The sequence below is a fragment of the Macaca mulatta genome, chromosome 5, assembly GCF_049350105.2.
Source record: "Macaca mulatta isolate MMU2019108-1 chromosome 5, T2T-MMU8v2.0, whole genome shotgun sequence".
Taxonomy (NCBI): Eukaryota; Metazoa; Chordata; class Mammalia; order Primates; family Cercopithecidae; genus Macaca; species Macaca mulatta.
Genome location: NC_133410.1, coordinates 107,582,555 through 107,602,096, shown reverse-complemented (window position 1 = coordinate 107,602,096; position 19,542 = coordinate 107,582,555). Strand labels below are relative to the sequence as shown.

The 19,542-nt window shown below is 35.2% G+C and overlaps 1 protein-coding gene across 12 annotated transcripts in view; it reads right to left on the bottom strand.

Moving 5' to 3' along the window:
• RAP1GDS1 (Rap1 GTPase-GDP dissociation stimulator 1) overlaps positions 1-19,542 on the bottom strand; it is a 171,996-nt gene that overhangs the window by 132,647 nt on the left and 19,807 nt on the right. For 6 of the 12 annotated variants that reach the window (XM_015138862.3, XM_078002021.1, XM_015138854.3 and 3 more), the window contains exon 2: positions 8,517-8,627. Coding sequence is in view for 8 of the 12 variants with exons in the window: in XM_015138854.3 (XP_014994340.1) it covers positions 8,517-8,627 (111 nt within the window). In the remaining 4 variants the exon portion in view is untranslated. The remainder of the gene's footprint in view (positions 1-8,516; positions 8,628-19,542) is intronic. The other 6 variants (XM_015138861.3, XM_078002020.1, XM_015138855.3 and 3 more) reach the window with 1 other exon arrangement.

Sequence of the window (19,542 nt, the reverse complement as noted above, 5' to 3'; positions counted from 1 at the left end):
TACCCAGGATTTTTAGTTCAAATGCTCCCTCTTCTGAACTGAGGCCAAAGTGGGGTGATTAGTATGTCTTCTGATTTTGTGGTTTCCTTATTTCTACAGAACACTTCATTTCTCCCTCTTGCTTCTTTCTTTTCATCACCAAGTATATAAAGGTGAACAACTCCATCCCCAAAGTGGTGCTTTCTTGACTTGTCACCTGGAGTCCCATGTACTTTTGAGTAGCCAATGTTAGAATCTAATCTAAGACCAGATCATACTATTTTCCTACTAGGGTAGGAATTTTTTCTTTTAAAGGTAATTTTCATTGTGTGCTATCACCCTTGGGCTCCTGGTTCCCCATTTCCCTCTCCTCTTGTCCTTGTGGTCTCCGCAGTCGTAACTCTTTCTGCAGTGGTCTCTGAAGCTGAGTAGGCTAAATTTGGATATTTATTTATCTCCGTAATAATCTGAAGTCCGTCTCCTAGTTATGCTGAAGACACAGAATATTGTTAGTTGGTTTTATCTCTTCGTGGATCTGTGTGGACTTTTAGAGAATGCATGGAAAGATACAGATTTAGGAGGCCATCACCATCCTATGGCAATCCAGGAGTCTCAACTCATCAGGAATTGTCAATGTCTTTTTAGTTGACACTTTAGTTGAGAATCCCCTATATTCTTCAAATGCTATCTTTATTTGGTAAAAACTGAATCTTCAGTAGTTCATAAGGAGCACCAGTGCTAAGTCCTCAGGGACAATGAACACAATCACTAAAAGAGGCATATAATATGAAAAAAAGTAAAGGAGGTAAAAAAAAAAAAAAACCCAATGAATTCCGTTCACAAAAGAAATACATCACTTCTGTGGAACATTTGATAACTCTAGATAAAAAGGTAAAAATCTATTCAAGATACTACTATGAAAGAATAAAATAATAATTTTTCATCTCTACTAAAACAGCAGGAGTATGTTCAGAGATTGCAAACACTGAAAAAAAAAAAAAAAACCAGTTGATAATAAGAAGTCTCTTACTTAGGAAGTAACTTTGCTACCTGAAAGTAAGTCTGTTCAAAAATAGTAAATGCATAAAGCTGACTAAAGTAAATGACAACAAAAGTTTTTACTGCTGGAGAAGACTCATGGAGTAATCTAGATTAACACCTTATGTACGTACATAAAGGCATACCTCAGAGATATTGTGAGTTTGGTTCCAAATCACTTCAATAAAGTGAATATCCCTATAAAGCAAATCACACCATTATTTTTTTGGTTCCCAGTAGATATAAATGTTATGTTTACAGGCTGGGCATGGTGGCTCATGCCTGTAATCCCAGCACTTTGGGAGGCTGAGGCAGGTGAGTCACCTGAGGTCAGGAGTTTAAGACCAGCCTGGCCAACATGGGGAAGCCCCATCTCTACTGAAAATACAAAAAATTAGCCAGGTGTGGTGGTGGGTATCTGTAATCCCAGCTACTCAGGAGGCAGAGGCAGGAGAATCATTTGAACGTGGGAGGAGGAGGTTGCAGTGAGCCAAGATCATGCCACTGCACTCCAGCCTGGGTGACATAGCAAGACTCTGTCTCAAAAAAAAAAAAAAAAAAAGTTATGTTTACACTGTACTGTAGTCTACTAAGTGTGCAAGAGCATTATGTCTAAAGAAACAGTGTACACAGCTTGCTTTAAAAATATTTTATTGCTAAAAAATGCTAGCAATCATCTGAGCCTTCAGTAAGTCGTATCTTTTTGCTGCTGGAGGGTCTTTCCTCAATGTTGAAGGTTGCTGACTAACCACCACCTAATCAGGGTGCTGCTGGTTGCTGAAGGTTAGGGTGGCTATGTCAACTTCTTAAAATAAGACCAAGTTTATCATCCTGATTGACTCTTCCTTTCACAAAAGATACCTGTAGCATGCAATGCTGTTTGATAGCATTTCACCTATAGAACTTCTTTAAAGCCTGAAGTCAGTTCTTTCAAACCCTGTCAATGTTTTATCACCTAAGTTTATGTAATATTCTAAATTCTTCCTATCATTTCAATGTTCACAGCATCTTCACCAGGAGTAGATTCCATCTCAAAAAACCACTTTCAAGGCCGGGCACGGAGGCTCACGCCTGTAATCCCAGCACTTTGGGAGGCAGAGGCGGGTTGATCACAAGGTCAGAAGTTTCGAGACCAACCTGGCCAATATGGTGAAACCCCATGTCTACTAAAAATACAAAAATTAGCCAGGCATGGTGGCCTGCGCCTTTAGTCCCAGCTGCTCAGGAGGCTGAAGCAAAAGAATCGCTTGAACCCGGGAGGCGGAGGTTGCACTGAGCTGAGATTGTGTCACTGCATTCCAGCCTGGGCGACAGAGCGAGACTCCGTCTCAAAACAAAACAAAACAAAACAAAAAAACAAAAAACAAAAACAAAAACAAAACAAAAAACCACTTTCTTTTCTCATCTATAAGAAGTGACTCCTCATCTGCTCAAGTTTTATCGTGAGATTATAGCAATTCGGTCACATCTTGAAGTGCCACTTCTAATTCTAGTTTTCCTGCTGTTTCTACCACATCTGCAATTACTTCATCCACTGGTTTAGAACTACTCAAAGTCATCCATAAGAGAGGGAATTAACTTGTTCCAAACACCTGTTAATGTTGATATTTTCATGCTACTATAAAGACGCATGCACACGTATGCTTACTGCAGCACTGTTCACAACAGCAAAGACTTAGAACCAACCCAAATGTCCATCAATGATAGACTGGATTAAGAAAATGTGGCACATACACACTATGGAATACTATGCAATCATAAAAAAGGATGAGTTTATCTCCTTTGCAGGGATATGAATGAAGCTGGAAACCATCACTCTGAGCAAACTATCACAAGGACAGAAAACCAAACACTGCATGTTCTCACTCACAGGTGGGAATTGAACAATGAGATCACTTGGACACAGGGTGGGGAACATCACAAACGGGGGCCTGTTGTGGGATGGGTTGCTGGCAGGGGGACAGCATTAGGAGAAATACCTAATGTAAATGACAAGTTAATGGGTGCAGCACACCAACATGGCACATGTATACCTATGTAACAAACCTGCACGTTGTGCACATGTACTCTAGAACTTAAAGTATAATAATAATAATAAAAAAGTTGATATTTTGACCTCCTCCCATGAATCACGAATATTCTTAATGGCATCTAGAATGGTGAATCCTTCCCAGAATGTTTTCAATTTAGTTTGCCCAAATGCACCAGAGAAACCACTATCTATGGCAGCTACAGCCTTATGAAATGTATAATAAGACTTGGAAATTATTCCTTCATCCATGGATGTTGTGTTAACGGGCACAAAAATAAGATTTATCTCCATGTACATCTCTGTCAGAGCTCCTGGGTGACCAGGTGCATTGTCAATGAGCTGTAATATTTTGAAAGGGATCTTTTTTCCTGAGCAGTATGTCTCAACAGTGGGCTTAAAACATTCAGTAAACCATGATGTAAATAGATGTGCTGTCATCCAGGCTTTGTTGTTCCATCTTCAGAGAACAGCAGAGAAATTTTACATCATTCTTAAGGGCCCTAGGATTTTCAGAATGGTAAACGAATGCTGGCTTCAACTTAAAATCACTAGCTGCATTAGCCCTTAACAAGAGAGTCAGCCTGTCCTTTCAAGCCAGGCATTGACCTCTCCACCCTAGTTATAAAAGTCCTAGGTGGCATCTCTTCCAATATGAAGCTGTTTCATCTATACCGAAAATCTGTTGTTTAGCATAGCCTCCTTCATCAATGATCTTAGTTAGATCTTGTGGGTAACTTGCTTCAGCCTCTCCATCAGCAGCTGCTGCTTCATCTTTCACTTTTAGTGTTGTGAAGATGACTTCTTTCCTTAAACCTCATGAACCAACCTCTGCTAGCATCTAACTTTTCTTATGCAGTTTCCTCACCTCTCAGTCTTCTCAGAACTGAAGACAATCAGAGCCCTGCTCTGGATTAGGACATGGCTTAAGGGAATGTTGTGGCTAGTATGACCTTCTAACCAGATCACTCAAACTTTCTTCCTATCAGCAATAAGGCTGCTTTGATTTCTTATCATTTATGTATTCAGTGGAGTAGCACTTTTAATTTCTTTCAAGAACTTTTCCTTTGCATTCACAACTTGGCTAACTGGCTCAAGAAGCCTAGCTTTTGGCCTGTCTTTGTTTTCAACATGCCTTTCTCAATAAGCTTAATCATTTCTAGCTTGTGATATAAAGTGAGAGAGATGTGACTCTTTCTTTCACTGGAACACTTACAGGCCACTGTAGAATTATTAATTGGCCTAAATTAAACATTGTGTCTCATGGAATAGGGAGGCCTGAGGAGAGGAATAGAGATGGGGAGTAGGGGATACGGCATAGCTAGTTGGTGGGGCAGTCAGACAGACACAACATTTATCAATTAAGTTTACCATCATATATGGGCATGGTTAACGGCACCCCAAAACAATCATGATATAACATCAAAGATCACTGATCACAGATTACCAAAGTAGATATAATAATAATGTCTGAAACATTGCAAGAATTACCATAATGTGACACAGAGACACAAAGTAAGCACATGCTGTTGGAAAAATGGCACCGAAAGACTTGTTCAACTCAGAGTTGCCATAAACCTTCAATTTGTAAAAAACACAGTATTTCTGAAGCTCAATAAAGTAAAGCACAATAAAATGAAGTGTGCCTATAATTATGTATGCTTAGGATTGTAGCCTAGAAGGGAGCCAAAAATCAATACAACAAATGAAATAAAGAATAAGGGCTAGCAAATTACCTTAGGGCTAGAAAATAAACCAAGAATTCAACATGTGAGTGAATATTATGATAGAAGGTTAGAGATGTGGAACTAGACATTAAATGCTTTTCTTCTTTGAAGACAAGTAAACACACAGTATCTCACAGAGTTGTTCTATAAAAAATAAACAATTACATGACTCTCATATGAAATGGGAATTGCCATCAAGCAAGAAACTACGTTAAAGACAAAAAAAAAAAAAAAAAAGAGAGAGAGAGAACGAGGCAGGAGAAGACAGCTTACTTCTTCAGGAAGAGAATTTAAAGCTGTATGGCATCACTTTATGGTCCCCCTGGCAACACAAAATGGTCCTCATCCACAAAATGGAATAAAGTGAATAGAATTTGTATTACAAATAGGTTAATTTTTTCTTGCCTTTGGGACTTTAATTTAATAGTTTCTCTTGCAAGATGATTTAGATGCCACATTTTCCAAAGACAATTCCTGTCTTAATGTTTAGGTATGAAAACAGGTGTCTATTCTTTTACATTTCCAAATAAGCATAAAATAGAGTAACCATACTACAATCAAATAAGCATTTACTGAGAATCTTCTAACTATAATCTGAATCAAAAGAGACCAAAATAAACAGAAGCTGATTTATTGGCTGGTAGCCTTCACACATTTACCAAAAACATTTTAAAACTGAGATCTGATGTATTTATATGAGTGAATGAATGACTTTATATTAATTTAGATCAGAGATTTACACAAAATGCTTGCTTAAACAAAATGTTTTCATAAAATCTAGTAAGTATTCAAAACTTCTTGTCTCTTAAGATAGACACATATACTATAAATGTTACAGAGAGAAATACTGCCAATGGTAAAAAAAGAAAACCACTCTAAAGCCATACATCAAAGTAAAAATTCTAATTTCAGATTACAGTCATTTGTAATATGCAATTCAAATACACTAAATTCACACAGTGTAAAACTTTCAAAAGCATTATTTTGTTCCTTTCAGAGATAACCTTTCCAATAACAGGGTAGTAGATTATAAAATAAAATTTTGTTTATATTTCCATTACACACATTACCATCTTATATTTGTACAGAATGGAGAAATCTTTCTTTCCTGATCAGGTGCAATTGTGGTGGAAACAGTGTTATTTTTAGTTAAAACACCTGACACTTTTAAGGAAGAAATACGAAACTAGAAGCTCTTGTGTTTTTTTTGTTGTTGTTGTTGTTTAAAAAAGCAAGTACAGATTCTTCTAAGTTAAATGTTTTATAATTTTACTTTTAGGAGGACAGAAGTAGCAATGGCTCAATCACCTTATTCAAGGAAGAACTGTAGAAAATTAACATCTCACTAATATATTTTACTTTTTCTTGTTAAAAAGCTATATGCTAACTTTATAAAGTATGCCAATAAATGCCTATAAAATACATGAATCACTTTATAGTTCAAGAAAAGAGGCTTATCTGCTTTAATAAAAATTTGGAACTGTTTTAAAGAAAAAACAAAAATTTAAAACACAATGTTAAAACCTAGCTTCTTGGAATGATTTCACGTTACATGAACTCAGCAAAAAGCTTCACTTTACTCAGATTACAATTTTTTATTTTGTAAATCAAGAGTTCAGATCCAAACTCCAACTTCTTCCAGAGCAAGGCAAATAAGCTTATTAATCTGTTACTTCATCCTTTAAATGGTGATAATAATACCTACCTCATGGGACTATAGGAAAGATTAGATAGTGACTATAATCCCCAGCCCAGTGCTAAACATACAGTAAGTGATCCAATGACAGGTGTAACTCCTAAATCAAAGACTGAACATCTGCATGAACTCCTTCTTCCAAAGTCCAATTCTTTTTTGTCAGTAGTCTTAGGCATGAGGACATTTATAAATTTTGTTTCAGATTGTTAACAAGACATTCCTTTTGTTCCCTTTCTGGGATGTCATTAAATTGGTGAGAGTTTACTGTTTTAATCCCTTGTGGTTACGTGGCCTTAACATTTTGTGATACACAATTTCAAGACCATTTTCAACAAAAGGTACAGTGAATAAGCCCGCAATGGGCTTATTCTAATCTAAGCTAATTTAATCTAATAATTATGAATTTCTCAGTGTTTCTTAAATCTGTTCTTTTAAAATTATGAACTTTTTACTCCCTTTTTTCTTCATTTCCCTTCAACTTCATCCTGTCTTCTAGTTTCTCTAGGAGACAAATGGGCAACCTCTAAAGATGATCAAGAATATGACCCTTCATGTCCTTCAGTACCTAAAGCAAACAGTCTATTTAAAAGTTTACTGTCTAACAGAGAAAAAAAATGTCGTTGAAAACAGACGAAGGTTATAATAAAAAACTGCTCAAAAAAATATACCTGAGATACTCAATTTACTTAGGCTAATTACGTTACTATGTAAAGCTGCCTATTACAGGCACATGTGAAAAAAAAATTAGGTCATCGTGCGGTTCTTTCCAGTTTTTAGACCAGTGCTATCCATAAGAATTTTCTGTGATCATGGGAATATTTTATATCTGTGATTCCCAAGAGGGTGGTTATCTGCCAAATACAGCTACTGAGAAGTAAGACTAAGGAACTTACTTTTAAATTTTATTTACTTGTATTAAATTTAAATAGCCACATGTGTCTACTAAAATGGATAGCAGTCTTAGACATTCTGCTTTCCTGTCCTTTTTCTTTACCATTTTGAGCCTTACCCAGATGCTCTTATTGAACTCCTTGTTTCAAATCCCTTCCTGTTATCTCTAAGATTAAACAGCATGACAGTTATAACCTCAAAATAATTACTGAAAAATAATTTTAAAAGCTAGCTCTTAAATGTGCTTTTTTGATGAAAAGTACTGCAATTATTTTAGATTTTTCTAATCAAGATTTACTAAAAAATAAAAAACACATGCATCAACAAGTGTTGAAACCTTACAATTAAAACCTTAACAATATGTACTTTCCCCTTGATTCTTTGTCAGCTACATCATTAGTTTCAGGATAGGATAAGAGCATAATTAAAAACAAGTACAGAACAAACCACAGCACAACCAAGTAGAATTAACATAACAAATGAAAATCACTCTATACTGATCTATTAATGGTGATAACACAGAAATTAGTGCATAGAAATAGGATAAATAAAATGCAATATAATGTGTTAGTCAATGAAGAATTGTACAGTTTCTATCTCTAGCATTATTTATCACATCAAAGATGAAATCTTACCCCAATTTCAAAAGATTTTTGATGACTACTAATGGCTCCTTCCAAATTTATCTATGCATACATATTATTTTAAGGTACAATTATTTTAAAATATAAGATCCAAAAAAAATGTTAAGTGTTTTAAGCTCCCCCTCTGTTTCTCCTCTCTATCCCTCCCCACTCTCCCAACATATAAGACAGTCTATTTTTAAAGCACAGACGTAGGTGTTAAGAAAAACAACTATGATGCTTGACTGTTAGAAATGAAACAATGGCCTCTCTCTGGGACTGGTATTAATGTCATCACTACCCATCAATTCCTCCTTTCTTTGCCTATCAACTTGGCTTTGAGGATCTTGTGGGGGCGTGGAGGGTAAGTAGGAGGGTAGAACACGTAAAACAATCTCAGTATTCAGGGGTATGATTCAAAAGAATTCAAGTTATATGAATACAAAGTTATGTGCTTAACTACATACCAGTTTCTGAATGACTACTGATTTGATTTTCCTCTTTGGAATTTGAGTAAACATAATGAAACTTACTATTTTGAGCCAGGGCTTGAAGCAGACAATCCAAACATCCTTCTAAACTATCCTCAGTCCTGTCAACAGCTGTTATCTTCAGCTTCTTCAAGGTATCACTGAGACTATCTGCTTAAAGAAAAAAAAAAAGAAAAATCAGAAACTCACCAACCTTATGACCACCATATGTCACACGATAAAAGGATAAACAGGTACCACTAAACTGGAGAGCTTCCTATAATAGCAAATTAACCTCCACATACATTCCAAAATGGCATTAGACTGTACTATCAAAAAAAAATTTTAAATACACTTTGTTCACTTAACTCAGATATGAAATATTCATTCTGTTAGGTGTAAGATACCAGGAATATTCCAAAGATTATCAATGAACATCTTTTTTCCATATTCTTACAACTTACTGAGCTTGTTCAGGAAAGCATCTATAGCTTAGAAAAATTAAATGTTCACAAAAAAATTATATAGTTTTGCAAACAGTTTATTTCATTGTTCACTTCCTCTGTTGTACATTAAAGACACAAAAAAAAGTTTAGAAAAATTTCAAAATAATATGAATAATATGAAAAATTCCAAATAATACAAACTGTGATAACTACAAAACTTACACTGTCATTTAAAAAACACTTTACATCAAAGTACTGTTTTAAGCCCTAACATGCATATTTTGGATTATAAAGCTATGTTTTCTTCCTAAATTATATGTAAATTCCTCTAGATCACAGATTCTCAAAACCTCTTTACACTATTAAAAGTTATTGAGAATCCCAAAGAGCTTTTGTTTATATTATTGCTATAGACATTTAACATATTAAAAAATCAAAACTGAAACTTCTTTCAATTTATTTAGTAACTTACTGTAACAATTATAAACCTATTGCATATCAACATAACTAGCATTTTAATGAAAAAAGTATTATTTCCTAACAAAAAAATTTAGCAAGAAGAATGGCATTGTTTTTGTTTTGTTTTTATTATACTTTAAGTTCTGGCTTACATGTGCAGAACATGCAGTTTTGTTACATAGGTATACATGTGCCATGGTGGTTTGCCGCACCCACCCACCTGTCACTTACATAAGGCATTGTTTTACATTTTTAGAAATTTCATCCAGGCCCGGTGGCTCATGCCTGTAATCCCATCACTTTGGGAGGCCAAGGTAGAAGGATCACTTGAGGCCAGGAGTTTGATACCAGCCTGGGCAACAAAGTGAGTCCTCGTCTCTAAGAAAAATAAAAAAAAAAAAATTAACTGCATATGGTGGCACGTGCCTGTATTCCCCGCTACTCAGGAGGCTGCAGTGGGAGGATCACTTAAACCTATGGAGTTTGAGTCTACAGTGAGCTAGGATTGCTCCACTGGACTCTAGCCTGGGCGGCAGAGCAAGACCCTATCTCTTAAAAAAAAAAAAAAAAAAAAAAAAAAAAAAAGAAATCTCCATAATGTGGTTTAACAGAAGATAACTGGACTCTTGTATCTACTTCTGTATTCAATCTTGGTTAATGTGCTGTTTTGGTTTGAATAAATGAAGAAAATTTAGTCTCAATATGTACATAGTCGGAAAACAGGTGAGTATTTTTAACAGCCTTTTCAGACAATTGCAGATATTCATTGATACACTAAAACTGGACACCTGGCAGTTCCTTAAAGGTTAGTTGTCCTGCTAAGCTGAAACAATATGAAAGTTTCCATTCTCCAGAAGAGGAAAGATTTATCTGATTTATCTGATTAAGGCTGAGAAGGACTACTGGACGTGTATTGCTCAACCCCTTCTGCATTCCTGTTCTTTCAGAAGGAACAAGAACTTTCTGTTCTAAACCTGTGGCTGTCCAGGTGTACCAGTGACAAAATGAGTAAATATGGTAATTCAGCAGTAAATTGTAAGTAATCCCATTATGAGTCTACAAATAGAGGCCTTAACTCTAGACTGTATCAATTTCAAAGCAGATATTTTAAATTGTAGCAGACGACTCATCTGCTTATATCTCCAGTGGTTCTAAACTTGGGTGAGAAACAGAGGATATTATTTTTGTACTCCTTCAAACCACGAGAGTAAATTTCAGTAGCAAATCCTTAGCATCCAAATTACTTTTTGTGTAATTCCAGACACCTGTATTTTATATTTCCTTAAAAACATTGAAATTGTTCTAATGAAAATTTGTCAGCCTCTGGCTGGTAATGAGGCAGTAAGCAGAGATAGAAATGGAGAAGTATTAACAAATAAAATTTTTTCTTAAAACAATTTCTTTCCTATATATCAACATATGGTCTAGCTTGTCTTGTGAAATATGCGACATCTTCAAAGGGTTAAAGCAAAGTTGACGTGTCATTAATTCTGAGTCTCCCACTTCTTACCCACTCAACCACTCCTTAAAACCTGATCTAACCAAGTCCTCTAAAAGCCTATCAAAATTACTCTGTCAAAGGTCTTAAATGATACCTTGACAAAGCCAATGAATTTTTCTCAATCCTCTTATTTGATATCTCTGTAGCAACAGACTGTTTTTCCATTTCTGAAACACCTCTTAACTTAGAAACATCAGTCTCAACACTTGTTTTTGGTCTTCTTCAATAGATCTTCCTTCTCTATCTGCCCCTTTGAAATTAGTGTGACCCCAGTTGTGCACACGGCCTCTTCTCTTCCTGAATAACATATGTATGCCCTTCATAATATTAGGACGGTATGCTCTTTCCTTCTGTCCTTCCTTCTTTTATCCAGCTGGACAGACCACTTGCTTTATCTTCCTATCAATATAAAGAACTGCCACATTTTAGGCCTTGTTACATTTGCATAAAACCTGATGCAACTTCTGGTAACCATGAACAGCTAACTATCATTCCTTACATTTCTCAAAAGTACCTGTTAAAGACAGACAGCTATACTTTCCCACTAAAACCTTCAAACTTTGCCAAGCCTTTTTATTCTTTTATCTTAGGCACCAGAGGCTCTTTATACTCCAATCTCTCTCTTCTATAAACCAGAAACAAATTATTTACTGGTCTGTAATTACTTGCTGCAACGGAATAGTTTTCATAAGACCTAAATTTTTAGCTATCACTTCCTCTCTTTTCTTAACATCAATCTAAGAAAAACTAATGAGGAAAGTGAGGCTGTTTTAATATTTAAATAATTTGACTATAAAAGTACTTAAGATCATCACCATCATCAAAGAATATACTTGACTGTGAAGAAAGGATTTTCCCAAAGAACCAATCTCAAGACAGTGTCATCTTAAACTAGGAAGTCGTGAAATTCTTTATGTTATTTGTGGTGGCATTTTTCAGTTTATCTTCCTCACAATATTATTCAGAAATTGTAGCTTTATTTTCAAGGTTATTGGATCTAAAACATTGTACTTTTAAATGTTAATGAATTCTATCACTTTACTATATACTAGTAAGTAGATACATGGGTATATAGATAGATACATGTTTGTTATCTTTGGACAATTATACCATTGTTGATGATAAAACCAACAGGAGACAAGTACATAAGAACTGCTAACTGAGCTTATAAAAGTTCAAGACATTTTTACCTCACTTCAAATGTCCCTCAATTTTTTTCTGTATTTATAATTTTCACATAACTATCTAGTAACAAAGCTTTACTTTAAAAGCATCATTATCCACATCAAATCTAAAAAACAAAATTATTTCTGTGCTAATGTGGTTTTCAAGTACCTAGAATACAGCCAATGCGTGAATGGAAGAATTTCAAGTTTATCTCAAAATGAATGGCATTAAGTCAATTTGGGGCACCTGGCTTAGCAGCTGGAAATAATAGCAATCTCTCTTGAATATTATGTTTTACTTATCTAAAGGGCTTAGTATCTGACAGAATGAAGATACTTTTAAAAGCCTGTCTAACGAAGTAGGAATAATAGTTTCTGTTAGCATGTCAAGGGGAAAGATCTGTGTTTAAAAATTATAATATTTTCAGTTTTACTATGTTGTATTTCAGTTTCCTACTTTTCTTTTCTTTTTTTTTTTTCCCTGTTTACCAGAGCTGGTCCTAAACCAATCAGAAACTTTTACAACTCACATTATGTCCTCATCTCCCATTACTTTCTTACACAACATCATGTATGTCAGTCCCACTACATTACTGGCTTTTTCCCAAGCACACCTCCATTTTTACAATTGTGAGAATTAAATTCTTTTCTAAAATTCCTTCCTGTGCATTTTCCACATATAGCATGGCTACTTTGACAAAGTCAAATAATATGCCAAGTCTTACATGAAGCTTTCTGTATTCCTGCAGTCAGAGGAACCTTCCTTTTCTAGGCTCCCATATTTTGTTTATACCTTGATAAACATGAAATTTTCTATTTTTATATAGATTCTTTAATGTTAAATTTATTCCAACATATTTTAGAATTTTGTCATTGCTGAGAATAAGTTGTCCCATTTTCATGGGTAGGTGACATATCTACAGTAAAAAAAGGGCTACCTTGTCTAATTATCACATATTCAGTCACCATTCAAATTATCTTATTTCTTAGCAAGCTAAAAAAGTTTAAGTACAAAAATTATGCCTCTTGATCTTGGAACATATCCCCTGTGGGTAAAGGGAGACTACTGTATTATAATCTAATTCTCCAGTTATTCCCCATTTCACTGACTTCTAATGATATGAAATAAAAATCATGCCTCTCTTCATTGTTACTGCTGCTACAGAAGCTTGCTGTTAAGATATAAACTAGAAAAAAAATTAAGAAAACTGAGAGCTTAGAAAAAGTATTTAAAGTTTAATCATTTATCACTACCTTCATAATTATTACTTGGTCCCAATAAAATTGAAAATCAAAAAGGATATGAAGCCAATGTGAATGGGCTACTTTGATAAATTAGTTTCCACGATTAAGTTCTACAGAAGCAAGATCTAACAGGAATGTACCTAAATACTAAATATGTTTCGTGAATATACATTATGTACACGTGATCTGAAAAAGAAATATCTGAGCAAAAACGTAACTGTTCAGGGTGCATGTGCGCAATATTTCAAAGGCAATTCACGCAGTACTTGGAAAATTAAAAATATTTCTAATATTTGAAGAGAAACAGAAGAGCTAAAAACTATTCTATTTAATGAAAACTCCAAACTAAATTTCATAAATGTTACACACCTAACTTCTACCTTAATTCATTAATTTATTACTTTAACATGTGGTCATACCTATTCATACACATCGGCTTTGCACCCAGGATGACTCTCCAGGTTGCAATGACATTGTAACTCTGTGCCTATTCACCAGTTACGCACACATCTATCCACTAGATACATCTCTTTCATTCCAGGTTAATTATAATTAATTATAAGATTTCATAAAATATAAGGGCTTATATGAATGTAATCAACCTGTCCTATGTGTGAGTCAAGCAGTTTGAACTCTACACCAAGTGGTTAAATCCCAAAACTTAACTTCATCAATAAGCCTGTAATCTATTTATGAGATTATTTTTGTAGAATTTTATACAGTTCTATTTTTTCTGTATTTTTCATTTTGCTAGTTTTATAGTTCTAGGTAAATAAAACCCTACCTGTATAGTTCTACTATTAGACTGAAAATTCCTCGAGGACAGGAAATTATTCTAGGATACTCACGCTACTCCCTATAGTGAAAATTTAGTAAATCCTGAAAACCTACATTACTTTTGAGTTACTTGCACTTGCATGTTTTCTAAGAAATTATGACATAAACTGTCTTAAGAAATAATTTTATTAAAACGGGCTATACTAAAAACAGTGACTTTATTTCGCTCTAAATTATCTTCTCTAATTATTTTAGAAATGTGATAATAATTTTCTGAGCTGTCATTTTTCATTCTTTTTTATTTATTTATTTAGACGGAGTTTCACTCATGTTGCCCAGGCTGGAGCACAATGGCGCGATCTTGGCTCACTGCAACCTCCACCTCCTGGGTTCAAGGGATTCTTCTGCCTCAGCCTCCCTAGTAGCTGGGATTACAGGCACCCGCCACCACGCCCAGCTAATTTTTTGTATTTTTAGTAGAGACGGGGTTTCACCATGTTGACCAGGCTGGTCTTGAACTCCTGACCTCAGGTGAACCGCCTGCGTAGGCCTCCCAAAGTACTGGGATTATAGGCGTGAGCCACTGCGCCCGGCCTCGTTCATTCTTAAATGGAATTAAAAATCTATTTTAGTCTGAACTAGAAACACTCTAGTCTTACTTATTTTGTTTGATTAGAGGGTGAAGAGTCTGACAGATGATCTTCATAGCTACAATACTAAATTATAATAAATAAGAGCAAAATACAATTTGTAATATTTTATTTCACACAATACCTAAAGACCTTTTCCCATAAAGTTGAAAAATTATGTCTGTATGTGATTAGGCTCTCTCTGTGACACACATACATTGCGTCTGTATGTGACAGGCCTACAATGCTTTGGTTCCTGGCACTCACAGCAATAAATTTTTTTTTTTTGAGACAGGGTCTCACTCTGTCACCCAGGCTGGAGTGCAGTGGCACAATAATGGCTCACTGCAACCTTAACCTCCTAGGCTTAAGCGATTTTCCCACCTCAGCAAACTGAATAGCTGGGGCCACAGGTGCTGACTACCAAGCCCAGCTAATTTTATTTTTTTGGAGAGAGTCTTTCTATGTTGCCCAGACTGGTCTCGACTTCCTAAGCTCAAGCCATCCTCCTGCCTCAGCTTCCCAACATGCTAGGATTATAGGCATGAGCACACCGTGCCCAGCCATGGCAACCATCTTAATAAAAAGTGCCCATTATTATAATTATTATATCATTTTAGGAAATCATAATATGTACTACATAACAGAAATCCCTTGATAATTTTATGACAGAGCTATAATTTTATTCAATGGTGATCAACCTAGAAAATCCACTGTCTTCTAAGAAGTGACAGGAAAGATATGACTCAAAACAATTGCCAAATATACTACTGATGACGCTAATATTTTACATTAACACTAAATTAGTATCAGGGATAACAATTTTCAGTTGGAGAGATCAGTACAGATATTCCTTTTTTCCTACAAAGTTTTATCAGGCTCCTGTGTTAATAAAAATACTAAACTTTTGTGGAAACTATTCTTATTAATTTAAAAGTACTAATTGACATTTTTCATTAGCCAAACTGGTAAAAAAAAATTATCATAAAGCTATGTTAAAACCCACAGCACTCTTTAAACATACATATTTCTTTCCTGGCTGTTAGAAGAGTCAATTAATATCTCTTCAAGACAATTAATGTCAGAATAAAGAACAAGTAGAGAAACCAAATTTCTCTAGGCAAACTTCTGTTTAGGCTATTTCTTTTGAAATGAAAGAAAAGCTCAGTTAACATTTATTCAGCAGGTAGTTCCTACTTTGATGAATTTTAACAGCAATCTATTGCTCACTGAGAAAATGTATCTTTTAAATTTTATAACTGTTTCAGCTACTGTTTTTATATAACAAACCACCCCAAATTTACTGGCATAAAACAAAAGCCATTTTATTATGCTCATAGATTCTGTGAACCAGGAATCACAAAGGGCTAGTCTCTACTTCACAAAATCCAAGGCCTTGATGCAGAGTCTCAAAGGCTAGGGGTGACTGGGAGTGACTCAGTGGCTGAAGCTGGCATGATGTGAATCATCTAATAGTTCATTCACTCACATGGCTGGTCACTGGCATGAAAGGATTCGAAGACTAGTATTTCTGATCTGAAATCTGATACCTGAGACCTGGGACCTTCCTACAAGGCTCAGCTTCCTGACATAGCAGCCTCCAGGTACTCGGATTTCTCAGGGCTCCAAGCAGGCTGGTATTCCAACAATCAGAGTGGACGCAGCATTGCGTTTTATGACCTAAGCTAGGAAAGTCACATGCTGTGCATTCTACTAGTTACATAAGTGTGCTCAGATTCAATAGGAGAATTAGACCCCAATTCTTAATGAGTGGTAGGAAGTTTTAAAAAAATATGTGGGGCAAGAGACATTGTTGTGATCATCTTCCGAAAATATAATCGGCTACCATAACTTAATATTCACCACATGGTTTGGTTAAAATAGTACAATAAACAGCATTATATTCTTTGATTGGTTTTAGCTCCGAATACAAGATAAAGTTTTCTAAAAACAATTATATTTTTAGCTTTGGAAACAGAAATTTAAAATTACATGGGGTTGAAAAACTACTCTGTATTATTTAATATGTTCAGTACCTAGGTGATGGGATCATTTGTATCCAGGTAACAAACCTGCATATGTGCCCCCTGAATTTAAAATAAAATTTAGGGGGAAAAAACCTACAGATAACATTATTTTTAAAAGTTATATGGATATCACTTTATGTGCTATTTCCAATTCCCTTGTGAAACAGATATTATTATCTGACTGTAATAAGAAAGCTGAATTCAGAGGCTGAATAACTTGCCCAGAATAAATGCCAAAGTTCAGATAAATCCAGATATACGTGTGCCTGCAAGTACAGGCTCTTCCTTCTGTATAGGCAGTTGAACTTTGCTCAGTTAAATGAAAGTTACACAGATACTGTGCTAATCAGAACTGTGCGAAGGACTGTCTGTACCTTCCTTTATATAGATGTAAGCTCTTCAAAAATGAATTTATAATCCAAACACGTTAGCTAGATGTACTAGGTTAACAACCGTCTATGTATCTGAATATGTGACTAAAAAAAAAATCCCAATGAAAGGTACCAGGAAGCAGTCTGCATAGTATCTCAAGGGTAGTACAATGCTGAATACACACTTTAGCTTTCAATAAGTGTTTTACTGAATAAATAATAAATTCTAGAAAAAAGTTCCAGATCATTTTAAATAATGAGCACTTATACACGTCCAAGAAGCCATACTAGGTGCTGAAAAGGTAAATATAATCTGTCCTCTTATTTAAATTCTTAGGGCTCTGTGCTTTCTTTTGACAATCTAAATTATGTCCTTTTTTATCATTCATTTTCTATTATTCTTTATCTACTAGAGTTTAAGCATTTCAAAACCAGAAAATATGACTACTTGCACTACTTACTTTGTCACTGTTTATTATGCCTAATATGGTAGTCTTGTGTTGCTGATTTGACTGATGGTGCTTTGTACACAACACAGTAAAGCCAGAAATATGACACACTGGACAGTTTTTATTAGAGCTTAAGACCACACCACCATCCCCAGAAATGCATTTCTGCAACTAAAGGAAAACCATCAGTTCATACAATTTTTTCTTTGCTTTAACTGTATTTCTGACACCAAATATAGCTTATAATATTAAAAACAAATATTATAAACTTTTATTTCTCTGAAACATAACTACATCAATGTAAGTTTTGTGTTTTTGTAATGATCAGTTTCATCTTTCATGAAGTTACTTGAATAATCTTCAAATGGGGATAATTTTCAAAAGAGTTAAAAAAATGTTTTTAAAATCTGACAAATTTCTTGTGAAAAAATATCTTTCATGGTATGTGTTTCTCACAGCTCTGAAGGCATTTTTTTTTTAAAGTTCAATTCCTAGAACAAAATCACAACAAACGGTCTCTCAGACCACAGTGCGATCAAACTACAACTCAGGATTAAGAAACTCACTCAAAACCGCACAACTACATAGAAACTGAACAATGTGCTCCTGAATGACTACTAGGTAAATTTAAAAAATGAAGGCAGAAATAAAGATGTTCTTTGAAACCAATGAGAACAAAGACACAACGTACCAGAATCTCTGGGACACATTTAAAGCAGTGTGTAGAGGGAAATACATAGCACTAAATGCTCACAAGAGAAAGCAGGAAACATCTAAAATCAACATTCTAACATCACAGTTAAAAGAACTAGAGAAGCAAGGGCAAACACATTCAAAAGCTAGCAGAAGCCAAGAAATAACTATTCAAAAGCTAGCAGAAGGCAAGAAATAACTAAGATCAGCGCAGAACTGAAGGAGATAGAGAGACAAAAAACCCTACAAAAAAAATCAATGAATCCAGGAGCTGGTTTTTTGAAAAGATCAACAAAATTGATAGAACGCTAGCAAGACTAATAAAGAAGAAAAGAGAGCGGAATCAAACAGACGCAATAAAAAATGATGAAGGGGATATCACCGCCGATCTCACAAAAATATAAACTACCATCAGAGTGTACTCTAAACACCTCTAGGCAAATAAACTAGAAAATCTAGAAGAAATGGATAAATTCCTGGACACATACACCCTCCCAAGACTAAACCAGGAAAAAGCTGAATCTCTGAATAGACCAATAACAGGCTCTGAAATTTAGGCAATAATTAATAGCCTACTAACCAAAAGAGGCCCAGGACCAGACGGATTCACAGCTGAATTCTACCAGAGGTACAAAGACAAGCTGGTATCATTCCTTCTGAAACTATTCTAATCAATAGAAAAAGAGGGAATCTTCCCTAACTCATTTTATGAGGCCAGCATCATTCTGATACCAAACCCTGACAGAGACACAACAAAAAAAAGAGTTTTAGACCAATATCCCTGACGAACATTGATGCAAAAATCCTCAATAAAATACTAGCAAGCTGAATCCAGCAGCACATCAAAAAGCTTATCCACCATGATCAAGTGGGCTTCATGCCTGGGATGCAAGACTGGTTCAACATACGCAAATCAATAAACGCAATTCATCACATAAACATAACCAAAGACAAAAACCACATGATTATCTCAACAGATGCAGAAAAGGCCTTCGACCAAATTCAACAGCGCTTCATGCTAAAAACTCCCAATAAACTAGGTATTGATGGAACGTATCTCAAAATAGTAAGAGCTATTTATGACAAACCCACAGCCGATATCATACTGAATGGGCAAAAACTGGAAGCATTCCCTTTGAAAAACGGCACAAGACAGGGATGCCCTCTCTCACCACTCCTATTCAGCAGTGTTAGAAGTTCTGGTCAGGGCAATCAGGCAAGAGAAAGAAATAAAAGGTATTCAATTAGGAAAAGAGGGAGGTAAATTGTCCCTGTTTGCAGATGACATGATTGTATATTTAGAAAACTCCATCGTCTCAGCCCAAA